Genomic DNA, 26200 nt, shown 5'->3' with positions numbered 1-26200 from the left:
TCCTCTCTAGACAAAATGCATTGCCGAGCGAGTGCTGCCTTGGAAACTCCAAAGCGCAATACTGTTGACACTGAGCTTTCTCTGTGGTGGTGAACAGATGTAACCAAGGTTTTCCCCCCACTGTTGAAAGAGAACTTGCGCCACCTCTGGATGGAGACGCCATTCATGATCGACTAAGGATTGTTGGCTGAGTTTGTCCGCTCTGACGTTCAGAGAGCCCACCAGACATTGAACCATCAGGAAAATGCCCTGATGTTCCTCTTGACACAGGGTCCAAGACCCCACTTCGCTCTGCTTGTTGCAGTACCACATGGCGGCAGTGTTGTTCGAAAACACCTGCAATACCTTCCCTTTGAGAGAGGGAAGACATGCTTTCAATGCGAATCTTATCATCCGGAGCTCCAAAAGGTTAATGTGGAGTCTGGACTCCGCCTTTGATCTCCGCCTCTCCCAGCTGGCCGCTCCATCCCAAGAGTGACACATCTGTCCCTACTGTCATATCTGGTTGGACTAGGTAGAGGGATCTGCTTCTAGCCCAATGGCGGTTCGTTAGCCCCCACTGCAGATCTCACTCAGTTCGCTCCGAGATCTGGACCATGTCCAAGAAATTCCCTTGATGCTGAGCCCACTGGAACTTCAGGTCCCACTGCAGAGCCCGCATGAGCCATCTGGCATGTGTCACCAACAGGAATGCAAGAGGCCATGAGGCCCAGCAGCCTCAGAGTCATTCTCACCCAAATCCAGGATAGAGGCTGATACATCGGTGTCATAGCCTAAATATTCTGGACTCGCTGCTCGGGAGGGTAAGCCCGAAACTGCACTGCGTCTAGAACACTTGCGATAAAAGGGAGCATCTGAGAGGAAGTCAGGTGTGACTTTGGCACATTTGTGGTAAATCCCAGCGAATGCAGGAGGTCCACCGTAGTCTGATAGGGTGGAAAACAAACCCCTGATCAGCAGAGATGAGCTGCAACTACAGCTATCACCTTGGTGAATGCCCAAGGGGCGCTGATAAGGTCAAAAGGAAGCACGGTTAACTTAAAGTGCTTGTGGCCTACTGTGAACCGCAAGTAATGTCTCTGGGCAGGCAGGACGGGTATATGGATATGTGCGTCCTGCAAGTCCAACGCTACCATCCATTCTCCTGGTTCCAGGGCAGATAGAACCTGAGCCAGAGTGAGCATTTTTAACTTCTCCTTGAGAAAGAGATTGAGGGACAAAAGGTCTAGGATACGACAAGGGACCTTGTCCTTTCTGGGCATCAGAAAGTAGAGGGAATAACAATCACAACCTACTTATGGCACAGGGACCCTCTCCATGGCTCCCTTGGCAAAGAGACATAACCAGTGCCAAGTGACCCTCCGTCATCCGATAATATGATGGTGGCATGGATTGCGGGATAATCTCAAAGGGGAGGGAGTAGTCCTTTTGGACTATCTGCCAAACCCACCTGACTTGATGGACTGCTATTGGAGCAGATCCTGCCTCTGACTGGCCCCTGGTGGGGAATCAGACTTCGGAGGCTCTTGTTGAGGGGGCAGACTGTCCAGACCACTTGTTTCCTGATCCACCAGGACAGTGGGTCCACGTTCCCGGCACGCAGGGCCTGGGCAGCAAGCGCAGCATGGTAGCTGGAAGAGAATGGATGTGGCTGGGCGCCCCTTCTGTAGCCATAAAAGGTGCAAAATGGAGACTGACGGGGGACGAGGGGCCACCAATAGGTCCATATACCTGGCTGCAGCATGATAATCCTTGAAGTGCGCAAGCAGAGAGTCTGCTTTCTTTCCGAAGACAGGTGCCATCAAAGGGCATGTCCATAAGATTAGCTTGGACATGCCCTAAAAAGCCAGACATCCTCAACCAGGTGTGGCGCCTCAAGGCCACTGTTGAAGTAACCGCTCAGTCCAGTGAGTTGGTCGTGTCCAGTACACATCGAATTGTGCACTTTGCTGCGTCTCTCCCACTAGCAATTGCTTGGGAAAGTACAGCCCGGGCCTCCTTTGGGATCTGTGGCAGCACCTGCGCAACTGTATCCCACAGTGCGTGAGAATAATGGACCAAAAGGCCTGCGGTCTTCACAGATCATAATGCCAGGCTGGCGGAAGAAAAAAAATCTTCTGCCCCAAGTGTGTCTAGCCTCCTGGATTCTCTATCCAGGAGTGCAGAAGAGAATGCACCTTGGGAAGTGAAGGCTTGGATAACCAAGCTCTCAGTGGTGGGGTGTTGAGTCAGGAGACCTGGGTCACCCGATGAAGGTTGATGGCGGCGGGCAACAGTCCTGTTCACAGGCGCCCCTGTGCTGGGTTAGGCACCGAGTACCCAGAAGGACATCCGTAAGAGCTTTAATAAAAGGGAGCAGGGATTCAGAGGATGAAGCCCCAGTTGAAGCACCTCTATCAGGAGGTTAGTCCTGACTGCCACCGAAGGCAGCTGAAGATCCAGGACATCAGCTGCTCTTTGCGCCACCAGTGAGTACGAAGCGCCCTCCTCTGTAGCCACAGAAGGGGGGGAGCGTATACCAGTATCTGGGGGAAGTATCCAGTCCACCGGCTGTTCCCAGGTCCATTTGCCAGTCCATGGGGCGTTGGAGCTGGTATTCTAAAGGGTCCTACGACACCTCCCCTTGTTCACAGCAACATAGCCTATAGCAGTAAGGCTCATGACCCAACATAGGGGGCAAGGTCCCTGCTGGCGCCAGAGTTGGCATCGTACGATGCCCATCCGGCTCAGTGTCTAACTGGGGGCATGGGCAGCGTCGGGAGCGTCCACATCTGAACCGGCGCCAGGGAAGATGGAAGTGTTTCGACCAGCGCTAATTTGGATCCAAGAATTGATCCATGGGTGCCCCTTGGAGCAGAGGCTGAAGTCGCCAGTGCGGAACACGATTTGGCCCCTTACGACTCAGCAGGGCCCGAAGGCGTGCCAGCAGAGTCAGACTGCCCAAAAATGAGGCACATGGTCTCAAACCTCTTTAAGCTGAGCAGGGGTCGCTCCAGCTCCCGGAAACTCAGGGAAGCGTGAAGTCGGCTCAGACACAGGCACCGCAGGTGGAGGCCTCATGCAATGATGCTCCCGCATCTTGTCTGCCAACGGACAAGGTGAAGCCGAAGAACATGTCGCCTTCTCCAACTTCTTCTTATGTCTCAACTTACCTAAACATCCCGAGGATTTGGAGTGGGACGAAGACGATGGGGGGCTCCACCACCGATCCAGATACCTTCCTCTCGACCGAGATCAGAACTTGTATGGGGCCGAGCGCCAGGCCGCCATCAGCTTTAGGGACTGCTTCCTCAAAGCCTTCGGATTCATGACCTGGCACTCGGAGCACGACTTCGGATTTTGGATCCGCAGGGCAAGAACCCGGTCTTCCGCAAAGACATCCCTCGATGCACCAGGAGTACAATACTCAATAAAGCTTTGACAAAAGTTAAAAAAAATAAAAGAAAATCAAAAAATAAAAGAACCAGTGAAAAAGTGACCGAGAGGTAGCTCTTTCTCCGGATCAGCTCTGGCTGGCACAGAAAAAAAAAAGAACTGACATCAGCACACTTAGGTGGTGCCTATATAGGGACCACAATGTAAGACAACACAGACGACGGACACAAAGTCGATCAACGCGACCTTACAGTGCGCAACGGTGAGAAAAATTTCCAGATCTAGACTGACGCCTGGGGAAATTCTAAGGTAAGTCATATGCAACTTGATGTTTCTATCAGATCCCCTCAACAGAGCAACAGCTTCACTAAAGTGGGAGCACAGCATCCAATCTGGATCCAACACAGTACAAACAAAAAAAAACTGGCTAGCATATGCAGAACTGCAGATTTGGGCATGAATACTGGATTAGATCAGCTGCAGAAGAGTGTTATGTGGACACCTACTGGTAAAAGCCTTCCTTTTCTACCATCATTAGAATACCGCAATAAGTGTAGGTAAAGGTATGTGCTGCTGCAGCTCTGAAAATTTGCAAGCCAGGGTTCCACTGTGCAAGGGACTGCAGTACTTCATCTTTGAAATCCAGCAATACTACAGAATGCCACCTAGTCTTGTAGCACCCTTCTTTCTTACTTATCCATGGAGCTTGTAAAACATCATGTACTAACAGTTTGTGGGAGTTCAACCTTGTTCATCAGGTGAATATTATGCAACTGATTAAGCTTTTGTTAGGCTTAAGACTTGTCCAGCTTACTGCTGATTGTGGTGGAAATTAAAGCAGGAGTAGTGTAACTATTGTGGGGAATGCCAAAGAGGTGGGTGAAAGTTGTTGGGGGCAAAATATGATCCTTAACAGCAGAGTAATAGTTCTTCGAGCATTCTATCCAGACTTTGGGTAAAACTGTAGTCTGTTGACAGACTGTAGGGGACTGGGAATGTGTGCTGGATCTTGTCAGTCGCACAAACACAGTCTGAACACTAACTAGTACTACTGATATTTCAACTCATTTCTGATTTACTTATTTGTTTTTACACAGTAATCTTTATTTGATCTATGTGTGTGATGTTACTTGAGATTATGCTAGAATTAAATGTATTAGAACTTTCAATACTGACTTGTTTGGTATCATCCTTTTGTCCGTTTGGTATAATCCTTTTGTCTTTATCCCCAGACAGGAGTTATTATAAGACAACTAGTAACAAACCTTTGGTACTAACACCAGTACAATGCAGCAATGATTGTAGGCTGCAAATTCCATCTGGGATAGCCATACTGTGCCGCAGCCTTAAAAGTCTAAATTATGGTCTGCCAGAACACCACCTAGAAGCCTGCTGTAACATACCCATGCATTTGCAAAGGTAGAATGCTGCAAAACACAACTAAATAACTGCTTGTGGGACTGAATTCACGTTCATCCTGCAAAGGCTGTAGGATTGATTATAATTTTGCTAGGGTAAAGGATTTCCCATCACACGCAAGGCAGTCATCAACGTGAAAATGAAGTAGTGGAAATAATGATGGGATAAGGAAAGGGGAGCAGGCAATAACAACAAACATATTAATGCAAGCCATCCAAAATATGCTAAATTAAATCAGTGAGCAGATATAGTCTGACTACAGTGACATAGCCAGCTGCACTGCACCAGTTCATCTCCACAAGACTGTCCAGAGGCTAGTGTCTTGAAGCATGGCTGAGATTTTACAATGGAGGAGCTTTCTTGTCTTTTTTTCTAATTTGTCCACTGTGCATTCATACACCTACTATTGCAAAAATATAACATGACAGTAAAAAGGAAATCCTCCAATACAGTGGGGGTGTCATTTTTATCAAGCAATAAATCACTCCAAGCAACAAAAGACTAAAAGGGCTGATCTACAGCTCATCTTTTTAAAACTTTTTGTATTGATGCCACAAATTCTGGCAAAACCCTAAAGCTGCTGTAGCTAGATCTAAAAGGGGGACTAGTTAGATGGTTTTGTTTGTAGTTAAAGGAATTAACAAGGTTTAATTCGAACTGCAAATTAAAGGTGGACGAATTATGAAAATATGCACAAACAGCAACTGTATTAATTTATGGAACAATAAAAACAACTATTTATTTTAAGTAGTTAAGTTCTGAAGTCAAATACATTACATTTATAGCACACTGTAGCTGCTACAGTGGCATTGTAGCAATATTGCCCTCTCTGGAAAGAGCATGGTGGGAAGAGCTTGCATGGGAGGGAATGAATCATAACTGGTGCCACGTTCAGTCAGCAGGTTGGTGTGTGTGAGAAATGTTTAGGTGCTTCTATGTTGCAGTGGCATCAACTGCGCATATGGTGAGTAAGCCAATGAGGAAGAAGTGTTGAGAAGCACCTAAGAAAGAAGCAGTTGTTATAATCAAATTAAAGTAGGTTAGGTGGAAGATAGTGGTGCTTGAATGCGAGAAAGCTAAGATGGGCAATAAGCACATGTCTGAAGTGTCTCTCTGGCATCTATTCCAATACTATCCCTGTGAGTGAAATGCAACAGCTACATTAAGAGGTGAGAGGGATTACTCAATGAAATGTACCAGAGTCGAAGCACTACTGAAAGCACTCCCAGATAGAGGGCCTTTAGAGCAAATTTCTACATCAAGGAAAGTTTGAAAAATTATGGAGTTGGGTTCTCCAATCTGTTGCAAGCCCAAATGCTCCAGCTACGATAACCGTGATGGGTGCGATCATTATTTATTTTGCGATGCTCTATCAAAGCAATAGAGAACAGTACTAACAAGTGTGAAGAAGGTTCCAGAGATTCGCAGTTTTGCCAAAGAATAACAGGCCCAACATTCAAAGGTAACTGAAGATAAGTGTAATGGATCCGACCCTATGTACCACAGTTCAGGGTGCCTCCAATAGTGTACCAGTGTTCATCGTTGGGTGATTTTTATAACTATGTGTAAGGAAATGCCTCCTTGCCATGGTTACCCCCTGACATTTTGCCTTTGCTGATGCCAAGTTATGATTTGAAAGTGTGCTGAGGCCTGCTAATCAGGCCCCAGCACCAGTGTTCTTTCCCTAACTTGTACTTTTGTTTCCACAACTGGCACACCATGGCATCCAGGTAAGTCCCTTGTAACTGGTACCCCTGGTACTAAGGGCCCTGATGCCAGGGAAGGTCTCTAAGGGCTGCAGCATGTCTTATGCCACCCTGGGGACACCTCACTCAGCACAGACACACTGCTTGCCAGCTTGTGTGTGCTGGTGGGGAGAAAATGACTAAGTTGACATGGCACTCCGCTCAAGGTGCCATGCCAACCTCACACTGCCTACAGGTATAGATAAGTCACCCCTCTAGCAGGCCTTACAGCCCTAAGGCAGGGAGCACTATACCATAGGTGAGGGCATACGTGCATGAGCACTATGCCCCTACAGTGTCTAAGCAAAACCTTAGACATTGTAAATGCAGGGTAGCCATAAGAGTATATGGTCTGGGAGTTTGTCATGCACAAACTCCACAGCACCATAATGGCTACACTGAAAACTGTGAAGTTTGGTATCAAACTTCTCAGCACAATAAATGCACACTGATGCCAGTGTACATTTTATTGTAACATACACCCCAGGGGGCACCTTAGAGGTACCCCCTGAAACCTTAACCAACTACCAGTGAGGGCTGACTAGTTTTAGCAGCCTGCCACACACCAGACATGTTGCTGGCCACATGGGAAGAGTGCCTTTGTCACTCTGTGGCTAGTAACAAAGCCTGTACTGGGTGGAGGTGCTTCTCACCTCCCCCTGCAAGAACTGTAACACCTGGTGGTGAGCCTCAAAGGCTCACCCCCTTTGTTACAGCACCTCAGGGCACTCCAGCTAGTGGAGTTGCATGCCCCCTCTGGGCACAGCCCCACTTTTGGCGGCAAGGCGGGAGGAGATAATGAGAAAAACAAGGAGTCGTCACTGGCCAGTCAGGACAGCTCCTAAGGTGTCCTGAGCTGAGGTGACTCTGACTTTTAGAAATAATAGGATTAGGGATGTGCCCCCCTCCCCTCAGGGAGGAGGCACAAAGAGGGTGTAGCCACCCTCAGGGCTAGTAGCCATTGGCTACTAACCTCCCAGACCTAAACACACCCCTAAATCGAGTATTTAGGGGCTCCCAGAACACAGCAAGATAGATTCCTGCAACCTAAGAAGAAGAAGGACTGCTGAGCTGAAACCCTGCAGAGAAGACGGAGACACCAACTGCTTTGCCCCAGCTCTACCGGCCTGTCTCCCCACTTCTAAAGACACAGCTCCAGCGACGCGTTCCACAGGGTCCAGCGACCTCTGAAGCCTCAGAGGACTACCCTGCATCTAGAAGGACCAAGAACTCCCGAGGACAGCGGCTCTGTTCCACAAAGACTGCAACTTTGCAACAAAGAAGCAACTTTGAAACAACACACGTTTCCCGCCGTAAGCGTGAGACTTTGCACTCTGCACCAGATGCCCCCGGCTCGCCTTGTGGAGAACAAACACCACAGGGAGGACTCCCCGGCGACTACAAGAACGTGAGTAGCCAGAATTTACCCCCCTGACCCCCCACAGCGACGCCTGCAGAGGGAATCCCGAGGCTCCCCCTGACCGCGTCTGCCTGCTTCAAAGACCCGACGCCTGGTAAAGACAATGCACCCGCAGCCCCCAGGACCTGAAGGATCCGACCTCCAGTGCAGGAGCGACCCCCAGGTGGCCCTCTCCCTTGCCCAGGTGGTGGCTACTCCGAGGAGCCCCCCCCCTTGCCTGCATCGCTGAAGAGACCCCTTGGTCTCCCATTGAAACCTATTGCGAACCCGACGCCTGTTTGCACACTGCACCTGGCCGCCCCGTGCCGCTGAGGGTGTACTTTCTGAGTGGACTTCTGTCCCCCCCCCCCCCCCGGTGCCCTACAAAACCCCCCTGGTCTGCCCTCCGAAGACGCGGGTACTTACCTGCTGACAGATGGAACCGGGGCACCCCCTTCTCCATTGAAGCCTATGCGTTTTGGGCACCACTTTGACCTCTGCACCTGACCGGACCCGAGCTGCTGGTGTGATAACTTTGGGGTTGCCCTGAACCCCCAAGGGTGGGCTACCTTGGACCCAACTTTGAACCCCGTAGGTGGTTTACTTACCTGCAAAACTAACAATCACTTACCTCCACCAGGAACTGTTGAAAATTGCACTGTCTAGTTTTAAAATAGCTATCTGTCATTTGTGTGAAAACTGTATATGCTATTTTGCTAATTCAAAGTTCCTAAAGTTCCGAAGTGAAATACCTTTCATTTGATGTATTACTTGTAAATCTTGAACCTGTGGTTCTTAAAATAAACTAAGAAAAGATAGTTTTCTATACAAAAACCTATTGGCCTGGAGTAAGTCTTTGAGTGTGTGTTCCTCATTTATTGCCTGTGTGTGTACAACAAATGCTTAACACTACCCTCGGATAAGCCTACTGCTCGACCACACTACCACAAAATAGAGCATTAGAAATCTTTTTGCCACTATCTTACCTCTAAGGGGAACCCTTGGACTCTGTGCATGCTATTTCTCACTTTGAAATAGTACATACAGAGCCAACTTCCTACACTATGCTTAGCCTAAGATGGTTTGGTGGTACTGTGATCAAAATGCTTAATGTTGTGACAGCTGATGGGGAGTGGGGTTCAGGCCGACCGGGTTTATAGTACATAGCCAGAAGCAAGGTAGTTATGAATATTGCTGATACCTGCCAAAAGGTATTTTGCACTTTAGATGGAAAACTTCATGAACATGGAAGACAGCTAAGAGAAGAAATGAAGACCAGCTGATGAAACACGGGGGTAAGCTGCTGATTCTAGATATAGGTCCCAAGGTCTACAGCTTTCTTCTGAAAGTGCCTTACTAGAGAATCATAAACGTTTTAAGAGTATTGTGTCATTAAAGTAGGGTGTCAAGTTTTGAAATTTAGATAGGGTCACAAAAAGCTGACTCTTCTGAGCTATTTGGACAAGAAGGCAGCTTAAATGAGCTGGCCAGCTTAGTAGTTTCTCTTGGCTTTGCTTGGCTGATCCGCTACAGAGCTGAAAGATTTAGATCCTTGTCAGTTGGTTCAGAGCTGGCGCTCTATATACATTTGAGTATTCAGGACTAAAAGCTCTCTTGTGTATCTCTGCAGTGCTTTGAGTTATAGTTGCCCTGTTAGAGTTTATGGTGTACCAAGAAATCCAAGGTAGGCAAGAGTCAGTGAAATCAAGTAGACAACGCATGTTACATTAGGGTGGCAAAAGTCTAGAGAAGCGAGGTTGAGATGAGGAACGTAGCTTCTTGCAGGGTAGGATAAAAGCACTGGTGGAGGTAGGTAAAGGTTCAAAGAATAAAAGGGTTATGGCGGTGGTTACTACAGAGAAACATGTACACCTTTGAGGGTCTGAGCATCAGAGAGAGCGTGTGAGGGAAACCATGTGAGAGGGCTAGAATGAGAGCAAGCAGGTATAGACTGGGAAAGATGGAAAACTGTAGAAAGATTTAGCAGGACTCTAAAACGATGAGAAGAAACTAGAGGTGGTGGTCCAGATTAAGGTGAAATGGACTGAAGAACTTGTGGAAGGTGGATAGAGAGAGTTGGCATAAATGGTAGAGAAAGGAGAGTGAGGCAAGAATATTGGGGTGAGGATGAGGTGTGGAGGGGGAAATGAGAAACAAAAGGAGCTTAAAGTAAAAAAAAAAAAAAAGAAGAGTGGTGAAAACTGAGAAGAAGGGGCAATAGGGGAGAATAGGATAAAAACATGTTGATAGAAGAAAATATTAGGAAGATGGGAAAGGTAGACAAGCTGAAGATCATACTAGCTGAGGTCAATATGTTGGGTGTAAAAAGAAGAAGAGATAAAATGATTGGTAGTGGAATGTGATTATGTTTCCAGCACAGTTACAGGAAACAAATCAGTGTGTGGTCACTAAAGGTAAATAGGCACTTTAGGCCGAAATAAGTTACAGAGTAAAAAAAAAAAAAAACAAAAAAAAAAAAAGTAAATGTAAAGTGTATAAGAGGCACCAAGATGCTGAACCAACTTGACCAGAGGTGGTACTCTGGAACGAACATAGCAACGGCATCTGAATAAGGAAGAGCAATTCACAGAACACCCAGGTTCAAAATGTAAAGAAAAAAAAAAACACAAAACACACATATACTGCAGCATTTTACAGTAGTATCCCAATGTAGGTTACCGAGAAGACTTATAAAACTACTCATTTGTGTCACCCAGAAGATTAAAGCAATTCAGAGGCAAGACAGGGAAGACAAATAAAACAAATACAAGGCGGAGCAGAAAATAATTTACAGGCAGTGGAATAAGTGGTCTGAATCTTGCATTCAGTTGTACATACAATAAACCAGAGTCAGCACCCACCTCCAAAACATGATTAACCACAGATGATACCCAAATCCACAAGTAAAACATTTGCAAGGGGTTAGCAAGATGAAACGGAGAACAAATCAGCGGCAGCAAGGAGATGCAGGCAACGTAGTTTATAAATAGCAGCATGAAACAAGAAAACACTGAGATGGCGCTCCCAAATGGAGTGTTGTGTCTCATTAACAAGAAACAAAATACATAAAAAATTGCCACACAAGAAATCTAAACCAGGACACAAAGCAATTCAATGAGTAACACCGCTGAAATTGTGTACTAACTGTGTGAAATGAGTTGCTAGAAGGAAAGTAATTTTGAAAGAGAACTATAATACACAACTGAAAAGGTAACTTAGATCCAAATAAGCAGTACAGAGTACTTCACAACCCAGTCAAGCAGGTTAGGCATGAAGTCAAATGAGAAAAGTGCTTCTAAAAAGATCTTTGACATCAGGATAGAAGGTGATGTAAAAAATGCAATGTGTGTGTAAAGGTGGCATATAAAGTGTAATCTACCTGCAAATATTTCATAGATTACTGAATATATAGGACCATCTGTCCAAATAATACTGTATTTACAGTGAACAGCCACTTTAAGTGACAAAAATGGTAGTGTTAGCTCAGCAAGATACAGCCAAGGGCAATGAAAATCAACTTGTTCCTTGTTTTTAAAGAAAGGCAGATACATACTCTCATCTGGCAGTGGAGTCCCAAGGATTGTATTCTGCATGACTTCCAGCTCTCGAACTTTTTCGTTGAGGTTTTGCAGCCGCTGCCGGACATCCTTGGCCTGGCAAGCAGAAAGGTATCAGAAGTAACACATGGAGGCGAAACAAAAAAATGGACAATTAAGCAGCACTAGAGGAGTTAGTTTTCTTGAAATGTTCAGCACTGACAAATAATATCAAAATTACTCTGCACCTTGAGTGGCTCGATCACAGTTTAAGATTATTGTACATCAAATACATCACTGATGTTGATGTCAACAACCATAAATTGACAACTCACGCCAGAGACCTGACAAAAATTGTAACTCGTATTGGATTTTCATATCAGGAAAATAGCAAATTTGCATGCACGGCGTGCAAGGACTCTTACCCACATTCTGGCTCCATCCTATAAACTGCATTCTGCCTCTATTCTAAAATCCTAGATAGGCGGCATTGATGCTAGCTAAGCCAAATGATCGATTACAACAAGCAGAGTCTACTGGAGAGAACATGGCAGGGTAATCAAGACCTTTCTTCTCTTAAAAAGTAAAACAACATTTTAAACACTTTAGAGAACATTTGAAATGAGAGGAAAGGAACAGGCTGGACAGGCTGGACATGCTAGCTGGCCAAGACACACTCAACTGTGGTTATAGTGCATGAGCAGTGTAGCCTAAACAGGTCTCGGGACGAACCTTAATGCAGGCCTGGAAAAATCATTAAAATGTTACTAGACCAGCAGGTCGAGTAGCTTGAATAATCTACTCAACCTAACTATAATGTAATTGACCCGGAAACAGGTCTCAAATTGTGTGATCCTAGGCAAATATCATATTTTATAGTCACCTTTTTCTTCACTCTCACATACAAGTACACCTTCAAATAAGTGAGTTGAGCATTTCTGCTGTAAAAAAAAAAAATCCTCTTTTGTTTGATTAAATACACTAATGTTTGCTCCATGTATAATACATCTGGCCCACATATAGGGTACACATGATCCATGCACGACTTGCCTCTTAGTTTACTAATAGCTTTTCCATCAGGGCAATGAGTGTTTCTCAGTTTATGTTTAAACACTCACTTTTAATAAATATGTTACTAAAGTATGATGTGGTAGCACACTGTCATTTACAGACAATAAATTCCAAGAAATGTCCAAAAACCTTCCCACTGACTTACAGCTTTACTGATGTAACTATATAGTGTATTAACAATAATCCGAGAAAATTGTGTTTCAGAAAACATTTATCATTTGCACATCACCAAGTAAAGTGTTCTTACTTTTTTTTCATTCTATTAAAATATTTTTTTCATCACACAAAAGTAGAAAAAAATGTCTTTCACAGCTACTGAAATATATTTGGAAATGTTTGTAAAGTTGACTTAGTTATATAAATGTTGTGTGTTAGGTAAAACCGGATACCAAAAGCCTTTCATTTCACATAGATCCGACAGTTCACCTTACAAAATCCTTGAACTCTGCAGTCACAAGGAAAAGTATTTGCATTGCAAAAAGACAAACTATCTTTTGACCTCTGTCTCTGAACACAGAGCAAATGTGACAAGAATAAGATTTAAAGGCATCTTAATTGCTAATTCAGTTTCTGACTGAGGTGAACACCTGCTCTTTGTCCGCTCGCCAGAAGGGTCGAGTGGAATCCAAAAATACCTCAACCTCATAAAATAAAACTAGTCATAGCGAGTGGCCGAGTAGATTTTTTGAGCTCTGCAAATGTATGGATGACTTGGTCCGCATCTCAACCGTAAACTGACCGGTAAGTCCCTGGACAATGACAAAGCAGTTGCGTCTCCGAAAACCCAGAATTACCATAACAAGAAGAAGAATCTCAAAAGTTACCATGTGAGGAAAGTGACTTGTCCAAGTTCTGAATTTTTTGATGGTCTGTCCCTAGTCAGTTTTCCTAATGCTTTGGATAGGGAAACAACTAGTTTTTTTTTTTTTTATCATACATGTTTACATAATGATGGTATGTGAGAAACAGCAGTCTAAAACTTACATAGAATTACATAATATCCCATCTTGTGGCTTTCTTACTATGAGTGGAACATGCCTTGCCTCAAAGAAAAATTGTAAAAATCTACGGGTTAACTTCTGATCCAACGATTTAATGTGTCAATAGGTATATTTTCTACAACAATGGATCCCAACCTGTGGCCCCCAGCTTTCAGTGATGATCACTGTGGAATGTGGGGGAGTGGGTGGGGGCGAGTCCAATAATGATTCAGTGGGGGTTCCCCGGGTTCCAGGACTGATAAAGTGGGGGTCCACAGAAATCAAAAGGTTGGGAACCACTGGTTCTACAACTTTTTCAGGTTAACAAAAAAAAAAACGGTTCCTGAAGGAATTTGATGTACAAACTCCTCGAAGGATGCACTTGACAAAGGCACAAAAAAGCATCCTCGTCCTGAACATTCCAGGACATAGGATGTAATTCACAATACAGATACCAGTTCCGCAAGATTCAATTGAAACAGTAAATTGAATAAAATAAAGAAAGCCTCAAGGAAATGGTGCCATGAAGTTTTGATCTGCCATAGTGTAATCAGTTTTAGCATTTTTCTACTTTCATACTTTGTTTTTTGTCCTAGTGGCAAAAATGGGGATATTGCGGAGGAGGGAAGAGGATTCTTACAAAAAATTACACCTGATAACATTTTTCACATCTAAAATGATTTTCTGCGACTGCACCCACATTACCGGGGCCGTCAGTGTTGCCTTGAGGATATGTGCAGTGGGAAGACTTCAAAGTTACACTTAGCATACCAGGGAAGCGTACGTCGGTTTCATCTGCTGCTTTCCCTGCCTTGCACTATCCAGCATGGCTAACTCAGTTATGCCACGGAACACACACACATTTTGCAGATCAGACTCGGAGTTAGGTCTCCAGGTGTTTATGGATAGCTGGACAGCTGGTGACTGCAGTTAAGTCACACTGTGGCACCAGGATCTTGCCCCAAAGCTACTTCCTAGAACCAGGATCCTTTGGTGGCATCAGTCTGATCCAGCTAAGTGTCCTAAACGTCCCACGACCTCAGGGCACAGACTTAGGCCCACCCTTTCTTGAGACACCTGCACAGTTTACATGCAAGTTATTATAAATACAGCATACTGCAACCTGGAAAAACAAACAAACAAAAAAAATATCACACTTTAATCTCAAAATAAAACACTGCCGAAAATGGTAAGAAAAAGATTTTAAAAATAAAAATATATGAAAAGCACATTTTATATTGAAATAGACCCAAGGATTTTAAAGGTTGACTAAGGAACAAAAAAAGAGGCTGCATGTACTGATAAAATTAGGCAAAGATCAATTTGAAATAGCAGTCTGCTAAATGTAAGTGGTCATACCAGTGAATGTATGTTACGTGCATGGTGGGCAAACAACCTTTGAACACTTTGCCTCTTCAACAAAGACACTGGCTTATTGTGGTCAGATGTCAAAAAAAAAAAATCTATTGAAATGGCCTCCACAAATAAATCTAGCCACATTTGTATTGGTACGAACTGTAAGCTATTAAATCTAGCAATGATTAGAGGTGCAAGCTTACCAATATCAAGAGAAGTCATTTTTTGCCCAAATTAAGATCTCAAGTAAAGATCGGACATGTAAGAAGCGTAGTGATGATAAAGAGGACATTTTTCTCTCTTCAGCTCAGTCTGTTTCAGTTAACCATAAGCTACCCCTGCCATTATTACACATACCTTTTGGAAGAAAAGATCATCTTCAGGATTTGGTGTGCCTTTTTTATCACCAGAGCCTTTCTGTTCCAAGAGACTTCTTTTCTCCTTATTATCATCATCAGAGTCATCGTCCACCTGAAAATCCAAGACATGCAATCAGTCAGGATGCAGAGATAAGAATAAGTAGATCTATGTCTGGATTCCAAAACTGAAAAAGAGTAAGTTCTGCCTGCCTGTTGGTGACTGTGAAATGGTCCCTGTCCTGAAATAGCAAGGAACTGCAGGTCCAGAATGAGGTTCAGCAGGACGGTGTGTTCTCAGTGCAGGCAAAGCAAAACATAGTGCAAGTATGGACTGAGATGTAGAGGCAGTTATCTGGAGGCCCACTGTTGGAATAGAAGGGATTTTTACAAATGAGAGCAAAGGTAAATTGACAGAGCTGTATGGTGACCCGAGGGTTGGAGTATCAGATGAAACAAAAGATTAAGGCTGAGGTGCATTAGTGAGTGAGCCCCTGTACTAATTTAGTGAGGGTCTGCATGACTGGGGTGTAGGAAAGTACCATCTTTCTTGGCATGTTACCCCCAACTTCTGCCTGATTGTCAGTGTGTTTTGACTGTCACTGGGAACCTGCTAGTCAGGACCCCCAGTGCTTATGGTTTGTGGTCTGCTTGCCAGTGTACTTGCACTGTTTTCTAAATTGTCACTGGAGTCCTGCTAATCAGAATTCCAGTGCTCATGCTCTCTCCGTTTCAAAATTTGTCACTATAGTCTAGTGACTCCATATTTCACTCCAAATTGGCATATTGGACTCCCCTTATAAGTCCCTAGTATATGGTACCTAGGTACCCAGTGCAATGGGGTTCAAGGAGATCCTTATGGGCTGCAGCATTTCTTTTGCCAACCATATGGAGCTCATACAAACACTTCTTCAGGACTGCCATTGCAGCCTGAGTGAATTAGTACAAGCACTATTTCGCAGCCATTTTCACTGCTCCAGGTAACTTATAAGTCACCTATATGTCTACCCTTTAGACCCTGAAGGTTAGGTGCCTAGTACCTGTGTGTGAGGGCACCCCTGCACTAGCAGAGGTGCCCCCACGTCATCCAGGCCCATTTTCCAGGACTTCGTGCGTGCGGGTACGCCTTTATAAATGTGGACTACATATAGGTAAATACATATATGTAGCTTCACAATGGTAACCCCGAATATGGACATGTGAGGTTTCTAACAATCTGGAATTGTACTTCAATACAGATTCCAGTATTGGTTGCACAATCCTATGCACTCTGGGAGCTCCACTATGCCCACCCCCCACCAGTACTGCCATACCAGCCTTCTGAGGTTTCCACTGCAGCCCCAGCTACTGTCACCTCACAGACAGGCTTCTGCCCTTCTGGGGTTTGAGCAGCTTAATCCCAGGAAGGCAGAACAAAGCATTTCCTTTAGGAGAGGGGTGTTACACCCTCTCCCTTTGGAACTACGTGTTACAGGCACGGGAGAGGTATCCTCCCAGAGCCTCTGGAAATGCTTTGAAGGGCACGGATGGTGCACTCCTTGCATAATCCAGTCTACACTGGTTCAGGGACCCCCAGTCCCTGGACAAAGGAATGGGGAGTGACCACTCCCCTGTCCATCACCAGCCCAGGGGTGGTGCCCAGAGCTCCTCCAGTGTGTCCCTGGGTTCTGTCATCTTGTTTTCAGGATGGTCAGAGAACTCTGGGAGCATCTGAGTGGCCAGTGCCAGCAGGTGACGCCACAGACCCCTCCTGATAGGTGCTTACCTGGTTAGGGGATCAATCCCCCTCCCAGGACTATTTAGGGTCTATCCTCTGGGGGTTTCCTCAGATTCGTATTGCAAGACTCCAGCAGGACTCCTTTGCATCCTTTGCTTCACCTTCACCCGTCGGATCAACCGCCGAACTGCTCCAGGAACTCTACAACTTGCAACAAAGTATCCAAGACGGCTACTGCAACTCTGTAACTCCAGCTCCTGCCAGCAACTGCAATAGTTTCGAGGTCATGCATGCTCCGAGGACTGCCTGTCTTCATCCTGCACCAGAAGGACAGAAGGAACCTCCCATGGAGTCACGGAGTCACTTCCCTGCTTCAGCAGGCACCTCTCTGCAGCGACGACCAATACTCTGGGTCCTCTCTTCTGAAGACGAGTGTGGATCCTGGAACACAGGTGGTGGACCAAAGCGACCCAGACTGTCCAAAGGTCCAACTGTCCAAATTTGGTGGAGGTAAGAGCGTGCTTCCCTGTACCAGACAGTACCCGTGTGCACTGCATGTTTTGCAGCTCCTAGGGCTTCTGTGCGCTTCTCCAAGGAATCCTTCATGCACAACCTAGCCCAGGGCCCCAGCACTCTATCCTGCAACGCTCAGCTCTGAGTTGTTCTTCGGCGGCGTGGGATCCCTTTGTGCAGTGCTGCGACGACTGCCATTTGTAACTCTTTTGTCCCAGTGTCCTGGGACTCCTGTGGGTGCTGCCTGGTCCTCTGTGGCCTCTCTGAACTGCTGAGAGACCCTCTATCTCCTCATTCTGAGTTGGGACCCCCAGGTCCCTCCTGGGCCCGGGTAGCGACTTTTCCCGCCAAACGTGTCTGTTGCGTGAGCCAAGGCTTGTTGGCGAAATCCAGTGACGAAAATCAGCCTGCATTCATCGACTCAACGTGGGACATCTCTTGCACCAAGCAGAAGCCACAGCTGTCTTCTTTGGTGCATTTCTGACTTTCTTCCAATCGGAGATTTCAATTTTGCACCTTTATCCGGGTTAGCAGGGGCTCCTGTTCTCCCTGGACTCAGCAGCTCTTGGACTTGGCCTCCTCTCTCCGCAGGTCTTCAGGTCCAGGAATCCATCGGTGGTGTCTTAAAGTCTTGCTTGGTTTTTGCATTATTCTTTATCACGACTTCTAGTGTGTTCTGAGGAACCTTGCTGTACTTTACTCCTGCTGTCCTGGGCTCTGGGGTACTTTACTTACGTTTGGTGTTTTCTTACACTCCCAGCGCCCCTCTACGCACTACTCTTGCCTAGGTGGAAAACCAACATTTGCATTCCACTATTTTAGTATATGGTTTGTGTTCTGTGAGAAGGTAGCCTCTTTCTAGCCTTGTTACCCCCACTTTTGGCCTGTTTGTGAGTGTATGTCAGGGTGTTTGTCACTGTTTTCACTGTCTCACTGGGATCCTGATAGCCAGGCCTCAGTGCTCATAGTGAAAACACTATGTTTTCAGTATGGTTGTTATGTGCCACTGGGATCCTGCTGGTCAGGACCCCAGTGCTCATAGGTTTGTGGCCTATATGTATGTGTCACTGGGACCCTGTCACACAGGGCCCCAGTGCTCATAGGTGTGCATGTATATGTTCCCTGTGTGGTGCCTAACTGTCTCACTGAGGCTCTGCTAACCAGAGCCTCAGTGGTTATGCTCTCTCATTACTTTCAAATTGTCACTAACAGGCTAGTGACCAATTTTACCAATTTACATTGGCTTACTGGAACACCCTTATAATTCCCTAGTATATGGTACTGAGGTACCCAGGGTATTGGGGTTCCAGGAGATCCCTATGGGCTGCAGCAATTCTTTTGCCACCCATAGGGAGCTCTGACAATTCTTACACAGGCCTGCCACTGCAGCCTGAGTGAAATAACGTCCACGTTATTTCACAGCCATTTTTACACTGCACTTAAGTAACTTATAAGTCACCTATATGTCTAACCTTTACCTGGTAAAGGTTAGGTGCAAAGTTACTTAGTGTGAGGGCACCCTGGCACTAGCCAAGGTGCCCCCACATTGTTCAGAGCCAATTCCCTGAACTTTGTGAGTGCGGGGACACCATTACACGCGTGCACTACATATAGGTCACTACCTATATGTAGCTTCACAATGGTAACTCTGAATATGGCCATGTAACATGTCTATGATCATGGAATTGCCCCCTCTATGCCATCCTGGCATAGTTGGCACAATCCCATGATCCCAGTGGTCTGTAGCACAGACCCTGGTACTGCCAAACTGCCCTTCCTGGGGTTTCACTGCAGCTGCTGCTGCTGCCAACCCCTCAGACAGGCAGCTGCCCTCCTGGGGTCCAGCCAGGCCTGGCCCAGGATGGCAGAACAAAGAACTTCCTCTGAGAGAGGGTGTGACACCCTCTCCCTTTGGAAAATGGTGTGAAGGCAGGGGAGGAGTAGCCTCCCCCAGCCTCTGGAAATGCTTTGTTGGGCACAGATGTGCCCAATTCTGCATAAGCCAGTCTACACCGGTTCAGGGACCCCTTAGCCCCTGCTCTGGCGCGAAACTGGACAAAGGAAAGGGGAGTGACCACTCCCCTGACCTGCACCTCCCCTGGGAGGTGTCCAGAGCTCTTCCAGTGTGCTCCAGACCTCTGCCATCTTGGAAACAGAGGTGCTGCTGGCACACTGGACTGCTCTGAGTGGCCAGTGCCACCAGGTGACGTCAGAGACTCCTGCTGATAGGCTCCTTCAGGTGTTAGTAGCCTATCCTCTCTCCTAGGTAGCCAAACCCTCTTTTCTGGCTATTTAGGGTCTCTGTCTCTGGGGAAACTTTAGATAACGAATGCAAGAGCTCATCCGAGTTCCTCTGCATCTCCCTCTTCACCTTCTGATAAGGAAACGACCGCTGACCGCGCTGGAAGCCTGCAAACCTGCAACATAGTAGCAAAGACGACTACTGCAACTCTGTAACGCTGATCCTGCCGCCTTCTCGACTGTTTTCCTGCTTGTGCATGCTGTGGGGGTAGCCTGCCTCCTCTCTGCACCAGAAGCTCCGAAGAAATCTCCCGTGGGTCGACGGAATCTTCCCCCTGCAACCGCAGGCACCAAAAAGCTGCATTACCGGTCCCTTGGGTCTCCTCTCAGCACGACGAGCGAGGTCCCTCGAATCCAGCGACGCTGTCCAAGTGACCCCCACAGTCCAGTGACTCTTCAGCCCAAGTTTGGTGGAGGTAAGTCCTTGCCTCACCTCGCTGGGCTGCATTGCTGGGAACCGCGACTTTGCAGCTACTCCGGCCCCTGTGCACTTCCGGCGGAAATCCTTCGTGCACAGCCAAGCCTGGGTCCACGGCACTCTAACCTGCATTGCACGACTTTCTAAGTTGGTCTCCGGCGACGTGGGACTCCTTTGTGCAACTTCGGCGAGCACCGTTTCACGCATCCTCGTAGTGCCTGTTTCTGGCACTTCTCCGGGTGCTACCTGCTTCAGTGAGGGCTCTTTGTCTTGCTCGACGTCCCCTCTCTCTGCAGGTCCAATTTGCGACCTCCTGGTCCCTCCTGGGCCCCAGCAGCGTCCAAAAACGCCAAACGCACGATTTGCGTGTAGCAAGGCTTGTTGGCGTCCTTCCGGCGGGAAAACACTTCTGCACGACTCTCCAAGGCGAGGGGGATCCGTCCACCAAAGGGGAAGTCTCTAGCCCTTTTCGTTCCTGCAGAAACCTCAGCTTCTTCTGTCCAGTCGAAGCTTCTTTGCACCCGCAGCTGGCATTTCCTGGGCATCTGCCCATCTCCGACTTGCTTGTGACTTTTGGACTTGGTCCCCTTGTTCCACAGGTACCCTAGACTGGAAATCCACAGTTGTTGCATTGCTGGTTTGTGTCTTTCCTGCATTATTCCTCTAACACTACTCTTTTGTCCTTAGGGGAACTTTAGTGCACTTTGCACTCACTTTTCAGGGTCTTGGGGAGGGTTATTTTGCTAACTCTCACTATTTTCTAATAGTCCCAGCGACCCTCTACAAGGTCACATAGGTTTGGGGTCCATTCGTGGTTCGCATTCCACTTCTGGAGTATATGGTTTGTGTTGCCCCTATCCCTATGTTTCCCCATTGCATCCTATTGTAACTATACATTGTTTGCACTGTTTTCTAAGACTATACTGCATATTTTTGCTATTGTGTATATATATCTTGTGTATATTTCCTATCCTCTCACTGAGGGTACACTCTAAGATACTTTGGCATATTGTCATAAAAATAAAGTACCTTTATTTTTAGTATAACTGTGTATTGTGTTTTCTTATGATATTGTGCATATGACACTAAGTGGTACTGTAGTAGCTTCACACGTCTCCTAGTTCAGCCTAAGCTGCTCTGCTAAGCTACCATTATCTATCAGCCTAAGCTGCTAGACACCCTATACACTAATAAGGGATAACTGGGCCTGGTGCAAGGTGCAAGTACCCCTTGGTACTCACTACAAGCCAGTCCAGCCTCCTACATGTTCCCCCTAGGCCCACTGTAGCCTATGGTGATTTTCACTATTTGCACTATTTTATGACCTGGTTTTGGTTACTAGTGTATATTTTGTGTATAATACTTAACTCATAAGGGAGTTTAGCCTCTAAGATATATTTGATATTGTGTTCCTAAAATAAAATACCTTTATTTTTGGTAACAATAAGTATTGTCTTTCATGTTTGTGAGTACTGTGTGACTATGGTGATATTGCAAGAGCTTTGCATGTCTCCTAGTTCAGCCTTGGCTGCTCTGCCTACAGCTACCTCTACACAGCCTGGCTTCTAGACACTGACTAAATTTCATTAATAAGGGATAACTGGACCTAGTATAAGGTGTAAGTACCTGTGGTACCCACTACAAACCAGGTCAGCCATCTATATGTGCTGTAAACAGAGCTGTGCATGCAAAATAAGTACTTGCAAAGAAGGGATGGAATCTAGAATGGATATAAATCATTAATCTGGAAGGAAAATAAACCCAGACACCATTCTGAATCCTTCAGATATTTATGAATAGGTCCACATGGGATCAGTCCACAAACCAAGAAGTGCATACAGTTGCTAGTCAGTACCGCAGTGGTTTTTGAATAGATTGGAAACCTCAAGGCTGGTAGCCCTAAGAACAACTCACTATTGCATCCAGGATCTGGAACACCATGCCTGTTGACTTCAGAACTCCTCCGAGCCTTTTTGATTCAAAGAAGAAACTGAAAGCCCCCTCTACCACCACCCCACCAACTCTGTGGAGTACACCTTAACTGTCCTGGGCAAAAGGCCTGCACTTGCAGGGTGCATGAAGGGGCCAAAGCAGAAGCCCCAGCAACCCCGCCACCCCCAACCCCACCATCAGGTTTGGTCATTTCAACACTCACGTAGTGCCAAAGAAGAAACCTGGCCAGTTTGGGCGAATCCACCACTTCTCATACCCTAAAGGGGGTTCAGTGCACAATGGGATCAACCTTGAGGACCGCATGTTGAGACACGCATCCATCGAGGATGCCATATAGTGCACACAATGGGGTAGGGGTTCCTGATGGCAAAGGCGGACACTGCATCAGCATAATGGATTGCTCCCGTTACACACAGACAGCTATCACCCCCTAGGGTTTAAATTTGATGGTAACACCTATTTCGACAAAGCTTTGCCAATGGGGAGCTCTATATCATGTGCTTACTTTGTGCCGTTCAGCTCCTTCCTAGGGTGGCCCTTACACAAGAGGCATCCAGAAGGGGGTACATTTCCATATTTGGACGATTTCCTGTTTGTCGGGTGTTCCGGGGTTCAGAGTGCAGGGGTTTAATTGAAGCCTTTCAGCAGCTAGCAGCTGAACTTGGCATCCCCCTGGCAGGAGACAAAACAGTAGGCCCAACCACAATGCTGGTGTTTTTGGGCATCAAGCTAGATTCAACAGCAGGCACATCCCGCATGCCAAAAGGCAAGGTGTGGGATGTGAGAAAAGACATCAAGACACAAGTGGGGAAGGAGAAGGCCACCTTGTGGGCGCTCTAGGAGGTCAATTGAAAGATGAACTTCGCCACCCGGGTTATCCCAGCAGGGAGGGTGTTAGCGAGGAGGCTCACACCGTTGACAAGGGGGTTGCAGATAAATCACCACCACGCAAGACTTGGGGCAGTAGTGAAACAGGACCTCAGGATGTAGCTGACCTTCAAAGAGGATTTCAATGGGGTCTTCATCTGGAGAGGGAGTTGGGTCACAGTCCGGCGGATAGCACTGTACATAGACTCAGCTGGTAGCTTAGGCTGCGGGGCTACTCTGGAGAAGAGATGGTGTGCAAAGAGATGACCCTAAGAAAGGGCCAAGGCAGACCTCACCAAAAACATTACATTCCTGGAACTGTTTCACAAAGTGGTAGCACTGACTATATGGCGGGAGCAGCTAAGGGACATGAATGTGACCATTTGGTGAGATAACAAGACAGTGGTGTAAGCCATTAACAGAGGGGCAGCTAGGTGCCCCCAAGTGCTGAAGCTGCTCCGGTACTTGGTATGAATTCAGATATATAGACGAGGCATGTCCCAGGGACGAATAACGCCCAAGCAGATGCACACTCATTTCCAGATGGACAAATTTAAGAAGCTTGAGCCGGATGAAGATTGGAGGATGATGACCCCCCCCGATCCCAGACAGCCTATAGGGCCTGGTGGATGTGACCAGTCCCACCTATTAGAACACGTGCTAGCTCCAGCGACAGCAAAGCATTATGCAGCATACACAGTGACAGAGAATAGGTCAACAGGGCTGGCCATAGTTAACAATCAAGAGGCAGCTGAACAGTTAATAAAATGGGCATTTGAGTGGAGAAAGTCAAAATCATGGGTAAAAGCGCATCTTAATGCATGTTTCTGTCCAGTGGGTTCTGTACTCTGGCTCATAGAGGCCTACCAGCAGCTTGTTTTGACACACATTTGTTCCTCATAGGGTCCGTGACTCCTGCTGCCCGGTTTCAGGGTCACAACAGAGGGTATCAAAGCCATGGGCAGATGACTCTCCAATGCATACAGAATCTATGAGGGTATGCCACCCTGGCCCAGAGTACAGAACCCACTGGACAGAAACAACATGCACTAAGGGGAGCAGGGATGCGGTGGGAGAGTCTCACATTGTCTGCACTTACCTCATGCAGGTACTGACCGGAAGAAGGTGTGGATAGTAGGCCATTCTTTTGTCTGCAGGATCCAGGCCTGGTGAAGGCATGGCGGGGTGCCCACACCAGAAGGACATTGAATGATTTGGTTTGATTCTTGCATGTACAAAATTATCCGACCTCAGCAGCTGTCAGAAGGAACTTATGACATGCCTGTAATTAGCGATTTATGGCCCCAATAAAACACATTGAGGGGCTCACGCTGTAAATCAATGCTTAATAAACTGCAGCCAATACTTCCAGCCTACATTTAGAAAGGTATGTGCCTCACTGATTGGGAATGGTCCAAAAGCTTGGTTCTGTGATGGGTTGGGCAAGGGCTGAGGTTTCAGACTATGCCTCGCCCAAAGTATCTAAAAGAAAGAGAACGGATTTCAAGCACAACACAAAGTTGGGCAAACAGCACATTAACCCTTTCACTGCTAAAGGGATCGAAAAATCATAAAAATGTTACTAGACTTGCAGGTCGAGTAACTTAAATAACCTACTCGACCTAACTGTAATGTACTTGGACCCGTAAAGCAGTCTCAAATTGTGTGATTCAAGGCAAATTAGTTTACAGTCGCCTTTTTCTTAATTTTCTTAACGCTCACATATGACTGCACCTTCAAATATGCGAGCTCAGCATTTCTGCAGTACAAAAAAACCCTCTTTTGTTTGATTATGTAGACTAACGTTTGCCTTACGCATTACAAGAATATAGCCCACATGCCCATGAGGTCTAGCCCACATAACCTAGGACTTCTTTTAGTTTACTAACAACATTGCCATCAGGGCAGGAGTGTTTCTCAGTTTGTTTATACACTCAATTTTAATAAATATATTACTAAACCATGATGTGGTGACATATTGTCATCTACACACAGTAACTTTCCAAGAAAGTTCAAAAATCTCTCCACTAACTTGCAGCTTTACTGATAAAACTATATAGTGTTGTAATAATCTGTAAAAATTGGGTTTCAGAAAACACAGCCTTTGCACATCAACATGCAAAGTATTCTTATTTGTTTTCATCCTATTAAAATATTTTTTCATCACACAGAAATATAAAAAAAGGGCTTTCACAATTACTGAAACATATTTTGAAATGTTTGCACAGTTGACTTAGTCATTTAAATGTTGTGTGTTAGGAAAAACCTGACACCGTATATACTTTTATTTTACATTCTAAGCAGCAGGTCACACAGTTCACCTTACAAAGTCCTGGAACTCTGCAGTCAAAAGCAAAATTAATTGTAAGAAAAACGAATCTTTGGACTCTGTCTGTGAACACAGAGCAAACATGACATACGAACAAGACTTAAAGGCATTTTTTTATTGCCCCTCCACTTTTCAACTGAACGGAACATGTGTTCAGTGTCAACTCGCCAGAAGGGAGGAGTAAGCATTAAAAAGAGCTTGCCCTGATCAAATAAGAATTGCCAATGCGAGTGTATTTTTCGAGTCCTGCTTCTAGGCCTTATCCCCCAGTGGGGAGTGTTTTTTGGCTATTTGGGGTAGTTCGCCCTTAGAACTCCGTAAGTGTTTGTCCATATAATGTATTAACGCCAAATTTGCATCATTTTTTCGCAACATCCTGGGGATTCTAAAGGTACCCAGGGTTTGTAGATTTCCCTGGAGGGGATGGAGAAATTAGCCAAAAACATTTGGGAAAAATGGGGAAAAAAGTGCTGCAGAAGAAATTTCACTGCAAATGGTACCAACAAAGGGTTTGTGGTGCTACAATCACCATATTCTCAGCTTTGAGAAACAGGCACACTTGAATCACAGAACCAACATTTTCAACAGTTTTAGCATTTTACTGGGGCATAGCCCATTTTTCCTATTTTTATGCTTTCAACATCCTTCCAGTTAGTGGTAGAAATGGGTGTGAAACCTATTGGTGGGCCCAGGAAGGCTTTACATTCCTGAAAATCAGACAACATTCTGAATTCATCAATGGGTCATTTAGGTAGCTCCTTCAAGGTTTTCTCAAGAAAATTAACAGTTGAAATAAAAAAACTGTAATTGAGCTGAAATAAAAACAGCCATTTGTGTCTACGTTTTCATCTGTAACTTCTTTTAA

General features: G+C 45.9%; 1 protein-coding gene across 1 annotated transcript in view; it reads right to left on the bottom strand.

The window, feature by feature from the left end:
* LOC138304267 (syntaxin-4-like) overlaps positions 1-26200 on the bottom strand; it is a 291940-nt gene that overhangs the window by 189718 nt on the left and 76022 nt on the right. The window contains exons 2-3 of the mRNA XM_069244190.1: positions 15239-15352; positions 11492-11591 (exon numbers count right to left, since the gene is read on the bottom strand). Coding sequence (XP_069100291.1) covers positions 11492-11591; positions 15239-15352 — 214 coding nt within the window. The remainder of the gene's footprint in view (positions 1-11491; positions 11592-15238; positions 15353-26200) is intronic.

This window comes from Pleurodeles waltl, chromosome 7 (genome assembly GCF_031143425.1).
Source record: "Pleurodeles waltl isolate 20211129_DDA chromosome 7, aPleWal1.hap1.20221129, whole genome shotgun sequence".
NCBI classification, from domain to species: Eukaryota; Metazoa; Chordata; class Amphibia; order Caudata; family Salamandridae; genus Pleurodeles; species Pleurodeles waltl.
The sequence above is the reverse complement of the archived record's forward strand: the minus strand, read 5'-3'. Positions and strand labels throughout refer to the sequence as shown.